This window comes from Syngnathus typhle, linkage group LG7 (assembly GCF_033458585.1).
Source record: "Syngnathus typhle isolate RoL2023-S1 ecotype Sweden linkage group LG7, RoL_Styp_1.0, whole genome shotgun sequence".
Classification (NCBI taxonomy): Eukaryota; Metazoa; Chordata; class Actinopteri; order Syngnathiformes; family Syngnathidae; genus Syngnathus; species Syngnathus typhle.
Window position 1 is genome coordinate 3,718,403 of NC_083744.1, and position 22,115 is coordinate 3,740,517.

At 43.6% G+C, this 22,115-nt stretch overlaps 1 protein-coding gene across 2 annotated transcripts in view; it reads right to left on the bottom strand.

Moving 5' to 3' along the window:
* myo9ab (myosin IXAb) overlaps positions 1-22,115 on the bottom strand; it is a 68,644-nt gene that overhangs the window by 16,293 nt on the left and 30,236 nt on the right. The window contains exons 3-10 of one of the 2 annotated variants that reach the window (XM_061282610.1): positions 12,050-12,144; positions 11,879-11,941; positions 11,342-11,441; positions 10,586-10,639; positions 9,135-9,232; positions 8,389-8,515; positions 6,924-7,013; positions 1,175-1,291 (exon numbers count right to left, since the gene is read on the bottom strand). In XM_061282610.1, coding sequence (XP_061138594.1) covers positions 1,175-1,291; positions 6,924-7,013; positions 8,389-8,515; positions 9,135-9,232; positions 10,586-10,639; positions 11,342-11,441; positions 11,879-11,941; positions 12,050-12,144 — 744 coding nt within the window. Of the gene's footprint in view, positions 1-1,174; positions 1,292-6,923; positions 7,014-8,388; positions 8,516-9,134; positions 9,236-10,585; positions 10,640-11,341; positions 11,442-11,878; positions 11,942-12,049; positions 12,145-22,115 lie in introns of both variants that reach the window. The other variant, XM_061282608.1, reaches the window with a different exon arrangement.

Sequence of the window (22,115 nt, forward strand, 5' to 3'; positions counted from 1 at the left end):
TTAGCCATCCGCAAAAACCCATGACCCTCAGCTCGCAATCTCCCATGAGCCTCAGCAAAGTGTAAACAATCGCGTCTCTCAAACGAGCTCCTATAAAATGATCAGAACTGACTAAAGTTCGATCTAACGCATTGGTACTACTTACCTATGTTTCCCTTCCATATCGATCCGTAGATTTACTCAAAACATTAACAGAGCAGCCTATTTTGACATGAAATAGCCTCGCGCGTATAGCAGCTATCGTTATAGCATTAGCCATCCGCAAAAACCCATGACCCTCAGCTCGCAATCTCCCATGAGCCTCAGCAAAGTGTAAACAATCGCGTCTCTCAAACGAGCTCCTATAAAATGATCAGAACTGACTAAAGTTCGATCTAACGCATTAGTACTACTTACCTATGTTTCCCTTCCGTATCGATCCGTAGATTTACTCGAAACATTAACAGAGCAGCCTATTTTGACATGAAATAGCCTCGCACGTATAGCAGCTATCGTTATAGCATTAGCCATCCGCAAAAACCCATGACCCTCAGCTCGCAATCTCCCATGAGCCTCAGCAAAGTGTAAACAATCGCGTCTCTCAAACGAGCTCCTCTAAAATGATCGGAACTGACTAAAGTTCGATCTAACGCATTGGTACTACTTACCTATGTTTCCCTTCCATATCGATCCGTAGATTTACTCGAAACATTAACGGAGCAGCCTATTTTGAAATGAAATAGCCTCGCGGGTACAACAGCTATTCGGTGACGCCCCCTGACTACAGTTACCGTAATGCTGGGAAGCGATGCGACCTTGTAATTTACTAGTCGTACTAAAACGTACTAAAACATTTTGGCAGAGCACTGTGTACAACCAGTATGGATCAACAAATTCATCACTTGATCCATATATAAGGCGCACCGGACTATAAGGCGCACTGTTGACTTTTGATAAAAATTTAGGTTTTTAGGTGCGCCTTTTGGGGCGGAAAATACGGTCATTGGAAGGCAAAAGGAACAACCTCGATAAAAAGCGCTGCCGCATCGACCCACCTCGGCGGGATCGACATGACGTCAGTGCAGAGGGAAAACAAAACACCAGAGGGGGTAACGTGAGCTGATGGGGAATTCAAAGCCATCTGCCAAAATTGGGGGGTGGGGGGGCATCCTGGACTTTAGCAAAGACGTGTCACCTTTGACTTGTCCTCCAGGTCCTTGTTGTTGAGCAGAGCGTGATTAGCCCGGAACACGATCCAGTCAAAGAGAGCGCTGTACAGCGATTTGGCCATGGAGTCCCTCACCGTGCCCGCCTGCGCACATCGTAAACAAAATTCAGCTACTCGGTGACGGGTAACAACATCGAGTATAAATTGGCATTTTTCAAGCGGTTCAGAAAATGGATACATGGATAGATGGATGTTCTGAATGTGAATATTGAGGTGTGGGTCGGGTCGTTCAGTTCAGGGCTTGGGGTCGATGTTGACATTTGACATTTATGTAATATTTGTGCTGCCTTCAACACAACAGCAGCAAAACAACAAATTTGATTTAGCATATTTTCCACTGAACATGAGCTCGCCATAAAAATCACAGCCATACTATAATAATAATACTACTACTAATAATAATAATAATAGGATAATATTATTATTATTGTCCTACTATTATTATTATTATTAAAAACTAATAAATACTACTACTAATAATAATAATAATAATTAAAAACGAATAAATAATAACAATAATAATAATAAACATCTTATCAATAAGGACTGTCACATAAGACGGCCAATCACAGAATAGTGAGACAGCGCAGAAATGTGAGAGAAAGTCTGGTTGAAATGTATTGAAGGAACTCTGAATGCTAAAAAAAAAATTGTTGAAAGTATTGCCATGAACACATCCAGTTTTTGTTAAGAGTGCAAATTGCGAGCTGGTCGTAGCCTTACTGTGGCGACAACCAAAATATTTTGGCTTGTTTTGAGGTCTCAACAATAGCTCCTATAGCGAGGCCATGGAGAATGACTTCCGGACGGCTTCGAGGAAGTTCTGGTCCACCATCCGGCGTCTCAGGAGGGGGAAGCAGTGCAACGTCAACGTCGTGTGTCGGTGGGGAGAATACTTCGAAGACCTCCTCAATTCCACCTACATGCCTTCCATTGTGGAAGCAGGGCCTAGGGACTCTGAGGCGGACTCTCCAATCTCTGGGGTCGAAGTCACTGAGGTAGTTAAAAAACTCCTCGGTGGCAAGGCCCCGGGGGTGGATGAGATCCGCCCGGATTTCTTATGGGTTCTGGATGTTGTGGGGCTGTCATGGCTGACACGTCTCTACAACATCGCGTGGACATCGGGGACAGTGCCTCTGGATTGGCAGACTTGGGTGGTGGTTCCCCTCTTTAAGAAGGGGGACCGGAGGGTGTGTTCCAATTACAGGGGAATTACACTCCTCAGCCTCCCTGGTAAGGTCTATTCAGGGGTGCTGGAGAGGAGGGTCCGTCGGGAGGTCGAACCTCGGATTCAGGAGGAACAGTGTGGCTTTCGTCCTGGCCATGGAACAGTGGACCAGCTCTTCACCCGCAGCAGGATCCTCGAGGGTGCAGGGGAGTTCTCCCAAACAGTCCACATGTTTTTTGTGGACTTGAAGAAGGCGTTCGACCGTGTGCCTCGGGAGGTTCTGTGGGGGGTGCTTCGGGAGTACAGGGTACTGAGCCAACTGATAGGGGTGGTTCGGTCCCTGTATCACCGATGCCAGAGTTTGGTCCACATTTCCGTCAGTAAGTCGGATTCGTTCCCAGTGAGGGTTGGACTCCGCCAAGGCTGCCCTTTGTCACCGATTCTGTTCACATTCTTTATGGACAGAATTTCTAGGCGCAGCCGAGGCGTTGAGGATGTCCGGTTTGCGGACCTCAGCATCGCGTCTCTGCTTTTTGCCGACGACGTGGTGCTGTTGGCTTCTTCAGGCCGTGATCTCCAGCTCTCACTGGAGTGGTTCGCAGCCGAGTGTGAAGCGGTCGGGATGAGGGTCAGCACCTCCAAAGCAGTCCATGGTCCTCGATCGGAAAAGGGTGGAATGCCCTCTCCAGATCGGGGATGAGATCCTGCCCCAAGTGGAGAAGTTTAAGTATCTTGGGGTCTTGTTCACGAGTGAGGGGAGGATGGCAGGATGTCCGGGCTCTTCCTTAGAGATAGGCTGAGAAGTTCGGTCATCCGGGAGCTCGGAGTAGAGTCGCTACTCATCCACGTTGAGAGGAGGCAGATGAGGTGGCCCGGGCATCTCATCAGGATGCCTCCTGGAATCCTCCCTGTCTCTATGCTATGTCTCTCAGCTGGCCTGGGAACGCCTTGGGATCCCCCGGGATGAGCTAGATGAAGTGGCTGGGGAGAGGGAAGTCTGGGAGTCCCTCCTGAAGCTGCTGCCCCCGCGACCCGACCCCGGAAAAGCGGAAGAAGATGGATGGATGGATGGATGGATGGATGGATGGATGGATGGATGGATGGATGGATGGATGGATGGATAGCCAAAAAAACCACCCAAAAAAACATTTGCATTATTGATTCTTTGTGTTATTTTTAGCCGCGCAGGCTGCGTTGCTTGGTTTAGGAGAGAAGGTTATGAATAATTCAAGCAGAGAAACCATAACGGAAACCCGGGGGGACTGAGAGTTGTGATGCAAATGTCGAAGTGTTTTCCTTGTACACTTCCTTGCTTAACTCTTTGCAACCCTCGCATGCACGCGTCTCCATTAGATAAGAGGAAACATTAGTCGTCGACTATTGCGGAAAGTATCTGCAGACAGCGGAGGCTGACGGCGGGAAAAAAATAAGTCTACACACCCCGCCGTATGAATTGCAGCTGCCTCGTCTGCCCTCACATTTAAGAACATGTGGCATCATAAATGTCAGGACTAAATGTTTGCAGCTCTTTTTTGGGTTGCGTCAAAGCACACTTTGGAGGCTGCCTGACTGACATTATGGTGCCCAAATAAGTGACATTGATAATATACTTCAAAAACTTCATCTCGCTACCAAAACAATATAAAGTTGAGTACCGTATTTTCCGCCCTATAAGGCGCACCTAAAAACCTAAATTTTTATCAAAAGTCAACAGTGCGCCTTATAGTCCGGTGCGCCTTATATATGGATCAAGTGATGAATTTGTTGATCCATACTGGTTGTACACAGTGCTCTGCCAAAATGTTTTAGTACGTTTTAGTACAGGGGTGTCAAACTCCTTTCCTCGGGGGCCGGATCCCTACATGTTTTCCAAGTTTCCCTTGTTAAACACACCTGATTCAAATGTCCAGTTCGTCCTCACATTCAGCAGGAGCCTGATTGAATCAGGTGTGTTTAACGAGGGAAACTTGGAAAACATGTAGGGATTCGGCCCCCGAGGACTGGATCCTGACACCCCTGTTTTAGTACGACTAGTAAATTACAAGGTCGCATTCCTTCCCAGCATTACGGTAACTGTAGTCAGGGGGCGTCGCCGAATAGCTGTTGTACCCGCGAGGCTATTTCATTTCAAAATAGGCTGCTCCGTTAATGTTTCGAGTAAATCTACGGATCGATATGGAAGGGAAACATAGGTAAGTAGTACCAATGCGTTAGATCGAACTTTAGTTAGTTCTGATCATTTTATAGGAGCTCGTTTGAGAGACGCGATTGTTTACACTTTGCTGAGGCTCATGGGAGATTGCGAGCTGAGGGTCATGGGTTTTTGCGGATGGCTAATGCTATAACGATAGCTGCTATACGCGCGAGGCTATTTCATGTCAAAATAGGCTGCTCTGTTCATGTTTCGAGTAAATCTACGGACCGATATGGAAGGGAAACATAGGTAAGTAGTACCAATGCGTTAGATCGAACTTTAGTCAGTCCTGATCATTCTATAGGAGCTCGTTTGAGAGACGCGATTGTTTACACTTTGCTGAGGATCATGGGAGATTGCGAGCTGAGGGTCATGGGTTTTTGCGGATGGCTAATGCTATAACGATAGCTGCTATACGCGCGAGGCTATTTCATGTCAAAATAGGCTGCTCTGTTCATGTTTCGAGTAAATCTACGGATCGATATGGAAGGGAAACATAGGTAAGTAGTACTAATGCGTTAGATCGAACTTTAGTCAGTTCTGATCATTTTATAGGAGCTCGTTTGAGAGACGCGATTGTTTACACTTTGCTGAGGCTCATGGGAGATTGCGAGCTGAGGGTCATGGGTTTTTGCAGATGGCTAATGCTATAACGATAGCTGCTATACGCGCGAGGCTATTTCATGTCAAAATAGGCTGCTCTGTTCATGTTACGAGTAAATCTACGGATCGATATGGAAGGGAAACATAGGTAAGTAGTACCAATGCGTTAGATTGAACTTTAGTCAGTTCCAATCATTTTATAGGCGATCGTTTTAGAAACGCAATTGTTTACAGAGGGCTCGTTGGTTATTGGCTAGTGGGTGCATACCGCAACCCTAGTCAACCTCAGTTTGTTGCAGTAAAGCTTCTATTTTATGCGCCTTATAGGCCGGTGCGCCTTATATATGGACAAAGTTTTAAAATGGGCCGTTCATTGAAGGTGAGCCTTATACCCCGGTGCGCCTAATAGGGCGGAAAATACGGTACAATCATTTGAATGAAAATAAAGCTCCTTCACCGACTTAAAAAATACAACAAAAAAATAATTAGATAAATAAATAAATAAATAAATAAATAAATACAAATAAACAAATAAAAATATAACCAATCAATCAACTGAAAGAAAAAATATAATGAGCTCAGCTGCTAACACAAGTCAAAGTTTCAGATCCAACAAGGCGTATTTCTGCGGGGAGCGTTTGCCCATTGTAGGGTTTATTAAAAGCTCAGTTTATGCCATAAAGCTTCTACAAATCTCAAGTTACAGATCTGCTAAAGCCATTTTGCAGGGGCTCTCTGCCAAAGAAAAAAAGTCAGGATTGTCATCTCAGCAAAGAGAGAAATCTGTATGCGGCGCTCGGATCGGACGAAGCTCATGCGGAAGCTCATTTGTCACTTCCTCCGGGACAGCGCCAGTGTCGGACCCCTAAGAGCGGGTCAGGGTTCTTTCTGTGAGATGAGCTGCGAGCGCCCGTGAGCCAAATTGATGTGCGTTTGCCGGATGGCAAACGGTCAAGGTCCGGCTCCGAGCCCTGTGGCGCTCCGCTCCATATGATGGCGTGACAATCGGGTCGATTGATTGTTCAAGCCTAAAAGAAAGTCAAGCACCATCTTGTCTTTTGGTTCAGCTGAGGGACAGTTACAATGTCAGCTCGTTGGCTGTGTCGCATAATCCAGTGGAGGCTTCACATTCCTCAGACAAGAGCACATGACTGCATGGATGGGAGGGGGTGGAGGTCCGGCATTGGGGGGGCGGGTGGCTTGTGAGCAACTATTGTTAGTGCACAGATCAGATGTGCATGTGGGTGGTGGTCGGCTACGAAGACTGTGTGTGTGTGTAGTATTTCCTTCCTCAGACAACAAAAGCCCCGCGGCCACAAGCAGTAGGCCGGACGGCAAATTAAATTCTGCACAGTAATCGAGTACTCGCGGATGAACTGCTGAGCGGTCGGCGTGGGCCCAATATCACATCTAAGAGGCGGGCAGGCAGCTCCGCGACGACGGCTGCTTGGCACGACAGGAAACGGGAAGTTGCAGGGGGAAGCGGACGAGTTTGTGCGTGCGAGTCGGGCCACAGAGACAAACTTGAGGAAGCGCGCCAATACAATCGAGGCCTGCCGGATTTTGTTGCAAAACCGTGACTGAAGCTACATACTTCCTAGTCAATGATTCGAAATGGAGGTAATTTTGTTTTTGTTTTTTTAAAGAAAATTTGCTACTTCCTGGTCAATGATTGGAAATGGAGGGATTTTTTTTTTTTTAATAAAATCTGCTGGTTAGCATTTTGATACATGCGCGAATGTGTGTGTCACCTCAGCAAGTTTGTAGGGCACGATGAGCCTCTCGCCAACGGTGATGGTTTTCCTGGTGGTCAGTGCCTCCAGCAGCATCTCCTCTTTCACCTAAAATCAAGACAATGCTTAAATTCCTGCGGATGATCCTTATATGAAATAAGTATAAACATGATGAATTTAATTTAACAGCAACAATTATTATAATACCAATTATTAATATTGATAAAAAAGAGAAAATCCATGTGCAATTCACACGATCACATCAATACAGCCATTTAAATTGACTTGAGAAAGATCAAATTCACACTATCACGTCAATACAAACAGCCATTTAAATTTAATTGAAAAAAGAAAAAAAGAAGGATCAAATCTGCAAATAAGGGAAGTGAGCCCACAAAGGGTAAAATGTTGGTTTTGACATTAGAACAACTTGTTCCACTGCTCATTCATCTTTGACTTGTTAGTCATCTTCAACCAAGCAAGGAAAGTCCTTCCCGCTTTCGGCATTTTCCTGGCGAGCGCCCACCAAAGCGGCCCAGCCATTTATGAAACATGGTGCGGCGGGAGAAGCAGATGTCAGAGCCGCACGTCTCACGCGGAAGCCTCAGGGATTAGTAAATAGTATCACCAAAGCGAGTGTGGATGTGCGAGGGTATTAGCGGACTTCATTTCACACTGCGGGCTAATCCCTACGCAAGGAGCAAAGAGCACGCTGGAAACTGCCAGGCAATTGGTGGGGGTGTGCTCGCTGGCACAGATTACAGCGTTCATAAACACACAAGTGTCAGAACTGATCCGAGGTCACATCAAAACGTCACCATTGACAGAAAGCTCCGGAACACTTTGGACGTTATTTCCCCAGAGCCGCGACAAACGTGTTGTCCCTGTGGAGCTTTTAAATTGGACCTTCAGAGAAGCGAACGTTTTTAGCATTTTTTTTTTTTTTTTACCTTGACGAATGCGGCGTCATCACGCAGTTGACTTTAAGCGCGTCAGTCCAGGGCCGCTAGTGGGAAAACGAACCCGCGTGGCACAAGAGGGCTAAAAATAGAACGCGGCCTGCCGGGACCTTGTGTAAGTGCAAGGCGGTTTGTGTCAAGCACCTCTTCACTCCCACCGTCACCGCAAGCTGTGCTTGGACCAACTGAGCCAGAAACGGACACTTTTGTTTTTTGAAAGCCACAAATTTAGGTGGTTATTATGCTACTCCGGTGGGCCATACATCACGGGAGGGAGATGACAAAAAAGCAGCCAAAAGCAACAAGAAAAATGCCCTGCAATGTAATGTCACATAACACACACCCACAGTAACATGCTAGCTTTAGCCTTAACATTACAAACATAACCATTAGCCTCAACATTAGCCAAAAGCTAGCCGGCGCTAACGACTGATTTTTTTGTGAACCGGAGTCGCATCCTACCGCGTCACATCTCGTAAGACGATGGATCCGACTCACAACTCAAGTAGCAATGACACGCTCACCTCCAACAGCTCCGAGACGATGGGAAGGACCTCTGGGTTGCAGATGTCGATGGAGTCGTCCCTGTAGGTCTTCTTCTTGTAACGGATGTTGCCCAGGTGGAGGATGGCCGACAGCAGCGAGAAAATCCTGGCAGGGGTAGAAGAGAACCGTAAATATTCATCCGTCACAACCCATCATTGTCATAAATATAGAGACACTTTTTTTCAGTAGTTTTGCAAAACAAAGTGATAGCCTGCTAGCTAACATCAATGTCATTGTTTTTATTCCAGACAGCTGTTTTGTAGGTGGCTAGTGTCTGAGATAAACGAAATATGAGCTTGATTCCAAGTAGAGACAGAAGGAATTTTGTGAAGACACTATCTATTTCAACGTCAAAACAGCAGACGCGCCGAATCCGAGCAACGGAAAAGTCAACAGATTAGCCTGACTGTCTCTCAATGGGCATGCTTGCTATGTTGGCACCACACTGTACTATTTGACTATTATACATTTGCGACGCAGAGACAAAAGCAGCAGAGCACCAAAGGGGAAACGTGAAGCTGAACAAGTGATTGATTGTTCTCATCCTCCTTAGTCGCCATCGCGGAAACCGCATTGTGCTGAGCTGGTAATGAGCAGCCGCAAAAATGTTTTGCACATTGGCTTCACTCTGGCATGGCCCGGACAGCAGCCACGCACAATATCGCTGCGGTTCCCGACTAAGTATCTCATCGCCGCGCACGTCACGGCGGGCGCTGGCGCTTACTGTTTGCGTGTGGCGGGAAGGAAGCCGACCATCTCCATCGCCAGCTGCAGACGCTCAAAGTCGTGTTTCAAGTCCTCGCCCTCCACGCTGAAGCAGTCCTGCTGGTATCACAAACACGCACAGGAAGACATGTTTTTTTTTCTCCCCCTCGTGTTACATATTACATTCAAGAGCAAATAGCGAGCGGGGCTGCCGGATCCGCATTTGGCAGCGTAAACAACTGAAATAAACATCAATGCACACATTAGGTACAACCTCAATTGGAATCAATTTTCTTGACTTGTTTACAGTGGTAAACAAGCACAAATTTCAGGAGCAGATCCTCTTTTGCGCCTACCCGTTACTTGACGGAGATACATGTCGGTGGCAGTAGACGTTTCGAAAACAAGCACGCTCGTCTTCACGTCCAAAGCTTCTTCCCCACATTGTTTCCTCCCGGAGAACAATCAAGCCACTTTTCAAATTAAAGACTAAGCTCCGTACCAGAAGACACACATTCATGTTTGTTTACCCAAAAAACAAACAAACCCGAGTCAAGTCACCAACCAACATGGTTAATAAATTTTGTTGTCATGTCAAATCTGTGAAGGTCGGGGAAACACGCCACGCTGCCTTCACACACAAACCACGTCGGGATTTACTATACCCTTCCAAAATGGACTTATCTGCGTTGCGTGGTGGAAACTTGACTTTGACTTCACTCAAATGAAAGCAGCTACATGACAACAACAGCAGCAGCCATAAACATATAAATAAAGCTAACCACCGTGCGTGCACATTCCACTCAGGCGAACACCCAAACAAGAGCATGCATACAATGGAAGAAGCACCACGCCGAGGAGGCTCGCGACCAAACAATGTTTGCTCTTTGCGTGGAGGTCTAAAGATGGTTGGTGACATCATCTCTTTGGACAGCAAGGTCACAACCCACGAGGAATTTGACAAATAACTGTGTGTCAGTCAAATACTTTTAGAAACACAACCACCGGTCAGCGGAGTTGTTAGCATAGTTCAAACTTTGTTTTCGTCCGTTAAAGGATGCCCTTCCTTCCCTTCCTCTTGGAAGGATTGGCGCCAAGCAACCCTCGTGTATATCAAACGCAAGCGCTATTTAGCATCTGATCTTAACCTAGCATAATAGCGGTCAAGCTAGCAAATAAACATTCGGGATAATTACAAAAAAAACTTGTCACGATCCAAAGACCAAAAATGACGGAAGCACCTTGCACAGCAAGCAAGGGAGAAAGTTCAGGACAGGAAGCCAACAAAAACAAGCACGTCGTCTTCATAAATGTGTCAAAAAATGGTTCATAATGAGTGGCGTGTGGATCCTGAAGCCTCTTCCCTTGAGAAGGCGCTCTCCGATTATGACATCATCAACCTTTGCCTAGCAACAGCACTTCAAAATCGGTTCTCGAGGGTTTCCCTTGACGCAGATGTGATATACTGACCAGCTCGCTGTCAGAGTAATTGTCCCAGCGGAGTTTGTGCGATTTCTTTGTTATCTGCAAGTGAGGCAAAAAACGTTAGCGGGATTGCAACGACACACCGCGACACTGATCACTGGCTGACTCAAAATGAAAACAACCGCAACAGCAGCAGATGAATGATGGGAGGAAAAATAAAAAATACTCATGAATATAGAAAAAAATTATATATATGAACATAAATACAATAAAAAATAACAAATATATAATAAATAAATAAATAAATAAATAAATAAATAAATAAATAAATAAATAAATAAATAAATGGATGGGCTACTTTACTCATTTGTGTATTTATACTGTTGGGAAAGACATTTAGGATGGAACATTGAGATAGATAGACCGAAGGGGACAACAACACGCCGGCAACTAAATCTGACGGAAAAAGCAAAATATGGATGACCATGTGTGCAAGACAAACATACTCGAGTGCCAGCGGCCCTGTCGCGTGAATCGCACAGCGCGAGTCATTTTGTTACCATGGAAACAGCAGTGCATAGTAACTAGATGCAGTCGGGAAGATGCAAGGGGGTCGTGTGGGGATTTGCTGAGTGGCACACGATGGGCAAAGTGATACTTTGTCTTGCTCGGGAGCCAAAACGCAAAACAGACGTTTGTCCCGATGGCTCACGCGTGAGGGCTTGGAACCATTCCGCTGATGCCATCAAAATCACAGCGAGGCGCTCCGCTTGAGTCAACATGACAAAGTAAAGTACTGACCTGGTTGAGGTAGTGGTATTCCTCAGGTTGGAGCAGGTGGAAGGATTTCCTCTCCTCCTCGCTGGCTCCAGCCAGCAGGTAGTAAAAGACGTGGTAGTTCCTGCAGCACAACAATCAAGTAGAAGCCCATGAGATTCTTTTTTTGGTGGCTGGTATCGGCTTTCTTCGCGAGAACCAATACCCCCCAAAAAATAGGACAGGTATTGGTATGATACCATCTTTCTAATTGACAATAATTACTTGTGCAGTAAAAATAAAAATAAATCTATAAGAGCAAAACGGGAGGGTCTTAGTTGAGTGCCTCCAGGCGGTCATGAGATGCTGAGAAAACGGAGGTGCTTTCAGTGTTGAGTTTCTTTTTCAAAGAAATGTGTATCAGACATTTCATCTCCAAGACACGAAAGCGCGAGGCTCAAATTTCCGCTTTGTGTGATTTATGACTGCGGCACATCGGTCAGGCCCGATTGTGGTTGGTTGATTAAATCATCGAGTATAACAGTCAAATCTGCTCACTTGTACACAAACTGCAACTCGTACCTTTCATTATGCTCCTGGTAGACCAGGCGAGATTTCTCCAACAGGTACTTCTCCACATAGGCCCTGAAACCCATTTTAAGAATGAAGTGGCAACACTTTTGCTATCTCTCATCATTATTATTATTATCATGACGGACTTTGCAGTTTTTCTTCCCGCATCGTGTGTCTTACCCTCTAACAGTGCCGCTGGCTTGGTAGTTGACCTGGATGAACTTTCCAAAGCGGCTGGAGTTGTTGTTGTGGGCCGTCTTGGCGTTGCCAAAAGCCTGAGTGGGGAGTACGGACAGAGAAAAAGAGAGCGCCACCGTCAGGTCGTTGATGACAGACAGGGTGTGTAGAATCAAACAAGCAGGTCATTTAGCCAGTCGTGGCTTCGCCCCCACTACAAGCAAGCCCTGTACCATACTGCTGAATTCTTAACACACCATCGTCACTATTTATGGAAGCAGACGCATCAATCATTAGGGGCCTGGAGAGGTTGCATGTAGAAGGTAGGTTCTCATTAGGGATGTCCCGGGGCCCTCACTGGCAGATAAAAGGAGGAGATGACAGGATGTAGAAGATGACAAGAGACCGAGCGAGTGAGTGAGAAGCCAGAGGGCCGCAAGGCAAAGAAAGATGAGGTGAGAAAAGAGATGTTACATGAGAAGAGAAACATTAAAAAAAAGTTGAAGATGAAGGAGGGGAGGACGTTATGTAGCCAGACCGAAGGCAAAAAACTGCTGGGTCAATAAGTTTCCTTTCAAGAATCTTTCATAATGTTTCAAAACAATAGAAACGTTGTCCAAGTACCGTAATTTTCGGACTATGAGTCGCGTTTTTTTTCATAGTTTAGGTGGGGGGGGGGTGACTTACAATAAGGAGCAACTTATACGTTTTTTTGCCCATGTATAATGTGCAAAATGTAAGTAATTTATTGTCCTAAAATCTTGGGTGCATATTATACATGGGTACAGCAATTTTTGAAGAAAATCTCCCTCGAAATAAAACTTGAAATCACCTTTCTTCTTGTTTGTTGTCAATTGCGCATCGCATTCAGCCATCCTGCCCAACACAGTCAGTAAAATTCATAATTGACGACACATCGTTTGATGCGATGATGCAATCCTTGATGGTGTGTTATTGTCAAATATTGTTTGTTTTTTAATCTCCATCGCAGACCGGATATCATACGGAGGCCGCCATGACAGTGTGCGCAGAACGGATGCGCAAGACACATCAGCTATATAGAGCGAGAGTTCAGTTCTCTACCTATTAGTTTCAATTCACAGTTTAATTTGCAGTTTCAATCAGCAAATAACAAAATGCGTATTGCAGGTAATATTTTATTTCACAACACTTTGCCTTGTTCCTTTCTTCTCTGCTGTTCACTTCAAACACGCTCCACACGAACACAATGCTCTCGTATCAGACACTTGCTCGATCACCTGCTCGTTTGCTGTCTGTCACAATGTACCCTACACAAATCCGAAACATTTGTTGCGGCGCCGAGTCATGACGAGGGGCAAGTTTTGGTTTCCAAGGGTGTTTTTATTCCTCTTCAACTTCTCTCCCATACAGAACCGCCTTTTTCACATGTTTGCACGTCACTTTCCTCTCTTTTCATTTTAACCTAACTGATCGCGGTGGTGCCTTTATGGGCAGTCGGAGAAATCAACGCCAACAAAAAAAATACATCCAGCCTAGTTAAGAAATCACCAGAAAGATCACCATGACAATTGTGAATAATAAATAATTATTATATACATTCTCTATATTATTTTTATAATAATAAATAATTGTGATAAATAACTGGAACATCACTCAAATATTGGTCTCACATATTTCTTCGCTATCGAGTTTGCTAGTGCATGCGCAGTGATACTGACCGGCAGAATAACATCCGGTTGTTTCCAAAGATGATCTTTTTTCTGAAATAATTTTACGTTTACGGACTTAAGTAGGCGTCGAAATTTGGGTGGGTATTATACATGGGTACAGGCTTTTTTCCAGCATCGACATGCCATTTTTAGGGTGCGTATTATACATGGGGGCGCATTATACATGGCAAAAAACGGTATGTGTTTTTTTTTCAAAAATCCCCCCCCCCCAAAAAAAGTGAAACCGCGATAAACGAACCATGATGTAGCAAGGGATTACTGTAATTTGAATTTCAAGTGACGTCAGCAGCGGTTGTTTACAAAAAGGACAAAGATTGATCACGGGATGACGAAGATGACGAAGGGCCCCACGTACTACCGGCATCATTAGCGGCTTTGTTTCTAAGTGACACGGAGGACGAAGAGTTTGAAGGATTTGGAGTGACACAGAAGGTTTGAAAAACTATTATGGCTTTTACGCACGCCCGGTCCTACTCTACGGAGCTCTCTTTAACCTCCGTGGATAGAAGTCGGGGGCCGGCGCTCGGCCGGGTGGCTGTCCGGGGACTGTGGATGGGGCTCGGTCATGGCTTTTACGCACGCCCGGTCCTATTCTATGGATCTCTCTTCCACCTCCGTGGCTGGAAGTTCACGCCGCCACACGCCTGGAAGTTTGTTTTGTTAAATAAAGAGTCGTTTACCAAACCCACGTCTTTCCTTGTACTAGTTATATACTAGATCTGTGGAATAACGACGAGGCTGACGTCAGGGTGCACGCGCGGCGTTGTTGACAAAGGACGAGGAATTTGATCGAGGGATTTAATGATTTAGAGTGCACAGATGGTTTGATAGTATTATTGCTTATATAATAGTTATTTGATATCTAATTTATATATTGTTATATGGGCCTGTGGAATATTTTGAAGTGCAAGCACCATCAGCGGGGCGCATGCATTGTTGACAAAGGACGATCGATGGATTTAATGAATTGGAGTGACACAGATGGTTTTATAAACGTGTTATTTATGTAATAGTTTTTTTTAATAACTCTGAATGTTACATCAGGCCCATTCTCAGCTCTTTGTTTGTGTTTATGTCACGTTAGCATACCTATCGTTTAGCCCAGCGGTGTCCAAACCTTTTGCAAGGAGGGCCAGATTTGATAAAGTGAAGGGGCCCGGGGGCCAATAGTTTTTTCAGACATTTTTTAACAACAAAAATGTCATGCAAATACACACTGTTATAAAACAAATTTCATTGTCACAATTGTCTTTATTTTTCAAATGACAAAATAACCAAATATGAGTCACTCAGGCAGATGTGAACAACTCTAAAAACACAAATTCTGCCTTTCATTCATATCTGAAGTCAGATAACATTGAACAAACTGTATGAAATACCTTAAATTTACATGAGTTTAAAATTACTTTTGCCTCATGAACATTTTAAACGGGAGTTTTAAGTAATGCCAAGTTGTCTGTTATTATTAAAACTTAAAACTAGTGAATTTTGCTCTTGTCATTTACATTATCTTTCAGAAAACAATAGTTTGTGTCAGGTCTACAGGTCCATAACATCAACAGTCTTAACATGGCCACTTCGTAGCTTGCTTTAGTAATATTTATTTTTGACTCACAGTCCCGTGTGAAGAATCGCTGTTGTGATGCCAGTTCAGCTTTGAGCTGCTTCACTTTATCAGCGCGGTCACTCCCTGTTAGCTGGTCGTTTGCGTTCGCATGGGTAGTCTGATAGTGTCTCTTTAAGTTGAAACCCTTAAACAAGGCAACCGTCTCTTTACAAATTAGACAAACACAATTGCCTTGATTTTCAGTGATGTACAGTAATCCCTCGCTACATCACGGTTTGTTTATTGCGGTTTCACTACATCGCAGATTTTTTTTCCCAAATTGAAAAAAAGAATTTAAAGTCAAAATAAAACTTCTAAATTGAGGAATTATGGCACAAAACTTGCCCACACGCCAGCAGAAGGCAAGGAGTGCCCACACAATTGCAGTGCGTAAACTTGTACCTATTTATTTATTTATTTTTTTAAAGATTATTATAATAAGAGTTCTAAAAACATATTTACAGTGTTGTACCTTATTATAGAAAATTGTTATAATAATAAATGAGTTCTAAGAACATATTTACAGTATGTACACTTCTACCTTGTTATAAAAGAATGTATGATAATAAAAGTTGTTCTAAAAACATATTTACAGTTTGTGTTAAGAATTCTCCATGTTATTTATGTTATTCAGCCATGCTTTGATTTGAGGTAGGGTGATTTATTTTGAAGGCCGTTTTCAGGCGATACCACTTCCTTTTTTACGTTCTTGTACATATGTCGGTTACAGTGGTACAGGAGTGATTGGCGATGTAAGCGTGTCTCCTAACAAGAGAAATGAATGATCACGTGTCTAACCTTTAGGACAATGTAGTATTGCTCCAAATGTTCGTTTAATTTCCTTTAGAGGTCCGTTTGCGCTTGATAGCACGATCGCGAATTAGCATATTTCCGCTAACTCGTTAGCCTGCCCAGTACTTCTTCTTTACTGGGGGCCAATAAAAACTGGTGGCCCGCGGGCCGTAGTTTGGACACCCCTAGTTTAGCCTGTTGTTGCTCGTTCATGTCTGTTCTTAGTGGATTTTGTCAAATAAATTGCCCCCCAAAATGCGACTTATACTCCGGAGCGACTTATATATGTTTTTTTTCACTTTTTTGGGCATTTTATGGCTGATGCGACTTGTACTCCGGAGCGATTTATAGTCCGAAAATTACGGTACGTAAAATGGAGAAGCCTCACTTGAACATTTTCACTCTCACAAACATAAGAATATGAAATCCCTGAACAGTTAATAAAGGTTTTATGACAATGTTCACAGTTTGTCCCTAGAACAGATTTGTGGAACACACTAAACCAGGGGTGGGCAAACTACGGCCCGCGGGCTACATCCGGCCCACGGGACCGTTTAATCCGGCCCGCCAACCCTGAATAAATTGTGTTATTAAACATTGGTTTTGGTCATTTTGCCTGCAATGACTGCGTTTCCCCAGTAGATGGGGAACCGCTCGCCTGCGCATTTACTACCGGAAGCCGTGTCAGAAAGCTCGGTGCACACTCACAAGTGCGTGTACGTACTCAGTAGTACGGACTTGGCGCACTCTCGCTCTATTCGTATCAGTCCCGAATTTAGAGCGTGGGCTTTGACGACAGCATTCTTATAATTCGCGCGCTGAGCTATCAGATACAGTTTTACGCTAAAGCCACCCACAAACCTTCCCCTGGAATCCTTCTATTAAAATGAGTCGCCCAAGGAAAAGCAAGGTGGACACAGTGCCGAGTGTTTAAAAAAGAGTGGCCAATTTGGCTCGACGTACGCGACGTGACGTTCAGCCACATCAACATCAACCCGTCACAGATCGAGGTAAACGGATCAACACCTCGGATCTCTCCTAAGAATTGCCACAACAAATTTTACTCCAGACTATGATGCACTAGCAAAAAAGGGAGACCAACAACACTGTTCACACTGAAAATGAAGGGGAGGCTCTCGAATTTGTTGTAAAAAAATGCATTTTGAATATGATTTGTACACATAGCAGGGATTGAAACTAGCGACCATTCTCATTTTCAACCAATGCAGGATGCTCAAGGACATTGATGCACCACGTGTTTGCGACTACCGTAATTTTCGGACTATAAATCGCGTTTTTTTTCATAGTTCGGGTGGGGGGGCGACTTATACTCAGGAGCAACTTATATACATATATATATGTTTTTTTTTTCACTTTTTTGGGCATTTTATGGCTGGTGGGATTTATACTCCGGTGCGATTTATAGTCCGGAAATTACGGTAATCTTAACCTGTAAAGTTCTTAAGGCTTACTTTAAGGAAGTGTTTCCCGTTTCCTCACCTCTGCTACCAAGTGTTTGTGAGTTAAAACTCTGCTCTGATTTTCAGATACCCCTCACCGTGTTGCCGTTTTGATTACTTTATTCGGATGTATGCTTTCACCGATTCTTCAAGATCATGATATATTTGGTCAGAATGTCTGCCGTTTGATGTGATCTCATAAGATAAACATCTTTCATTAATCTGACCTGCAGGCACTGAAGTGATGGAGACTGTTATTTATAATAACAGTGTCGTATTTTATGAGAATCACTGATAGCAGGTTTTTAGTGATTTTTTTTTTTTTTTTTTTAATGCTGTAAATGCATTTGTTTTCAAAAAACTTGTTTGGAATATCCACGCTTTACTACCTACTAAAGGCCAAAATCTTTTATGCAATGACCTTTACAGGTCGCTTATATTACTTCACACAAACACTACGTCCATCTGCTCCTGGTTCGGCCCTCCGGTCCAAATTTAGAACCCAGTTCGGCCCGCGAGTCAAAAAGTTTGCCCATCCCTGCACTAAACCGAGAACACGCACGCGTGTGTGTACTATGTGTGTCTGTGTGTGTCTGTGTGTGCGTGCGCTGCTTTCTAAGAACAGCACGGTGCGATTAATGAGCAGGCCCCCAAAGTCAGTCTGATTTAGTGGGCAACGCTGCTTTGCGGTCAACTCCTGCTGTGACCGCAGCATAAGAAAGCACACACGGGGATTAGGCCGTGTGTGTGTGTGAGTCATGTAAAGTGAGAGAAAGAAAACACGAAGAAAACTCAACACATTTTATAGAAAAAGTAAAACGCTAATAATGTGCCCCGGAATTTAAACACGTAGTGTGTGGAGCAACTTCAAGTAAAGATTATTTCAAAAACTGCATGTCCAACAGTTTTGTGCTTAATTTGCATCTTTGTGTGCACTCATTTATAGACATAATGATTAACTTTTGAAATAAATAAAATAGCTCATTTATGCTAGCTCAGTTCAAATGACCTGATTTGCATTGAGCTGCACATTTGTTATGATTGTGCAAATGCAGCACGCTGTACTGGCTACGAAATAGTGTTATGCTAATGTATGCTTCACGCCCCCCAGGTTTTTCCACGCCGTCATATTACATTAGCCAATTATTTCTTCCGCTCCTGCTAATAATCCTTTTTTTCAGCCTAAGAGGAAACAAGTCATGTATTTCCAAGAAAAGAAAGCAGAGCACGCGGAGGGGGTTAGCCAGTTAATTATCATGTCAGGATCTACCTGTTAGCAGGGGGTGAAATCATACCAAATACCAAAAACTTTTATTACGTTCTTCCTTGCAGCACAGCAGCAGTATTTTCCCATCGGCTACTGAAAACCTTTCGGTGACCTACATTCGGAAACACAGGTGGACGCGTGCCAAATGGGCCACACTTATCTTAGGTTTTGTTAGTTTGTCTGTTTTGTGCAGATTGAGAATGATGACATGCTGGCAAGCTACTTCAGTTAGCTTTTTTTTTGGTCGATATGAATGAAAAACGTCTTTAAATAGGCTAATCTTTTTCTCAAATTGTTGTGTGACACTAAGCGGGTTTGGGTATTAATTACAGTAGCGTGTCAGGATCTTCCCCAAAGCGGATCAAATATATAACCTTCATACTTCTCGCCTCTGGCACATTGACTGTCTTTTACAAAAACATTGGCTGACCTACTTACTGAGCTAGCGGTGTTAGCTTAGCATTAGCTGAGTTACCGCACCTGTAGAACAGCTGGACTGAGGTGCCAAAATAATGAAAAACTGCTCTTATCTTACAAGCATGTACAATATTTTTGTCTGATTAACAGATTCCCTGGTGAATTAATAAAATATTTTGGAATTTTAGATGGTTGGGAACTTGGGAGCAAAATGGAAGCTCTGTAGTTAGCATAGCACAGCATAATCATCATACTGATGGCCCAAAAAATGAAATCAATTTGCTGACCTACTTATCAAGATGGAGACCTGCTACATTGATTGTTAGCTAAGCATCCATTAATTGAAATATCGTACCGGTTTCATCGAGAACAGCGATGTTAAAATAAGAAAAAATATATACCGTAATTTTCCATGTATAATACGCCCCCATGTATAATACGCACCCTAAAAATGGCATGTCGGTGCTGTAAAAAAGCCTGTACCCATGCATAATACGCACCCAAATTTTGACTCTTAAGTCCTCCTCCTAATTGAAATGTCATTGCGCCTCATGAATAAGTACCACCACTTTGGAGAGGCTCTGAAGTTTGAATCCGGGTGGTCTTTATCCATTTCATAGCCAAAATTCTAATCTCAATAGTGCTGATGGCTATTCCACCAGCTCTTCTCTCCCTAATGAACTACACTAATTGTTCCTCAACATCTGCACACTGTGCTTTCTTTCCTCTTCCAGGTGCTCTTGCCTTCGCTGTATCAAATGGATTTTTTTTCTTCCTCCAGAGTCTTATGTTTGATTCATTGACATCAAATTGGCGCGCAGCTGCCCTATTGCCTAATTCTTCTGCCACTTCAATGACTTTCTTTCGAAATGCTATACTATAACTTGCTCTCTTAACCATTTTGATGAAACTGCTAATTAAACTGAACTCTCGCTCATTAAATAGCTGACGTGTCTTGCGCATCTGTTCTGCACATCGAATCCATAGTGCGCATGCGCAGTGATACTGCCTCCGTATGATATCTGGTCTGCGATGGAGATTAAAAAACAAACAATATTTGACAAAAACACACCATCAAGGATTGCACCATCGCATCAAACGATGTGTCGTCAATTATGAATTTTACTGACTGTGTTGGGCAGGATGGTTGAATGCGATGCGCGATTGACAACAAACATTGGTAGAGAACTGAACTCTCTCTCTTTATATAGCTCACGTGTCTTGCGCATCCGTTCTGCGCATCTGTAATGGCAGCCTCCGTATGATATCCGGTTTGCGATGGAGATTAAAAAACAAACAATATTTGACAATAACACACCATCAACGATTGCACCATCGCATCAAACGATGTGTCGTCAATTATGAATTTTACTGACTAAGAGTGTTGGGCAGGATGGCTGAATGCGATGCGCGACTGACAACAAACAAGAAGAAAGGTGATTTCAAGTTTTATTTCGAGGGAGATTTTCTTCAAAATTTGTTGCAATAATGCGCACCCCAGATTTTAGGACAATAAATTAGTTACCGTATTTTTCGCACCAAAAGGCGCACTGGATTATAAGGCGCACCATCATTGAAATTTTTATTTTGGAAATTATTTCATATATAGGGCGCACCGGATTAAAAGGCGCATAAAATAGAAGCTATACTGGAACAAACTGAGGTTGACTAGGGTTGCGGTATGCATCCACTAGCCAATAACCAATGAGCCCTCTGTGAACAATCGCGTTTCTCAAACAATCTCTTAAAAAATGATCAGAACTGACTAAAGTTCGATCTAACACTGGTACTGCTTACCTATCTTTCCCTTCCATATCGATCCGTAAATTTACTCAAAACATTAACAAAGCAGCCTATTCTGACATGAAATAGCCTTGTGCGTATAGCAGCTATTATTATAGCATTCGCCACCCGCAAACTCCCATGGGCCTCTGCTCGCAGACCCCCATGAGCCTCAGCAAAATGTAAACGATCACGTTTCTCAAACGATCTACTATAAAATGATCGGAACTGACTAAAGTTCGATCTAACACATTGGTACTGCTTACGTACGTATGTTTCCCTTCCATATCAAGCCGTAAATTTACTCGAAACATTAACGGAGCAGCCTATTTTGAAATGAAATAGCCTCGCGGGTACAACAGCTATTCGGTGACGCCCTCAGACGACAGTTGCCGTAATGTTGGGAAGCGATGCGACCTTGTAATTCACTAGTCGTACTAAAACATACTGAAACATTTTGGCAGAGCACTGTGTACAACCAGTATGGATCAACAAATTCATCAATTGATCCATATATAAGGCGCCTAATAGTGCGGAAAATACGGTAAATTTTGCACATTATACATGGAAAAAGATGGTAATATTTAAAAAAATAAATAAAATCAATATTTGTCCACAATTTTATACACCAAAGCTAATTTCAAACACTTAAAAATACTTCTCTGTTCATCTTTTCTGTTCTATTGGTTGTGAGATGATCCTGCTATTGAAGAAAAAACTGATGGGACTGGAAAAAGAGGAAGGGCGGTTACATGACTGTGAGGCTCAAGAGCTTCTAAGAACATGTGGGCAGTGATGATGACAAATCTTGGACGTAAAACACAAGGGGAAATGAGTTCATGAAGTGTCTGGTTATCCCCTGAATCAAACCCAATAGGCACGCATTCAACGCTAAATAGCGGCATTTCCTTCAAGATCGCGCCTTTCTTTGGAAATGTCAGCCTGCCATTGACCTCACTTATTGGCTGAACATTTAGTGTGCTCGTTAAACGTGAGCGCTCTAATCTTTCTTCTCTCCTACTGTTTACGAGCT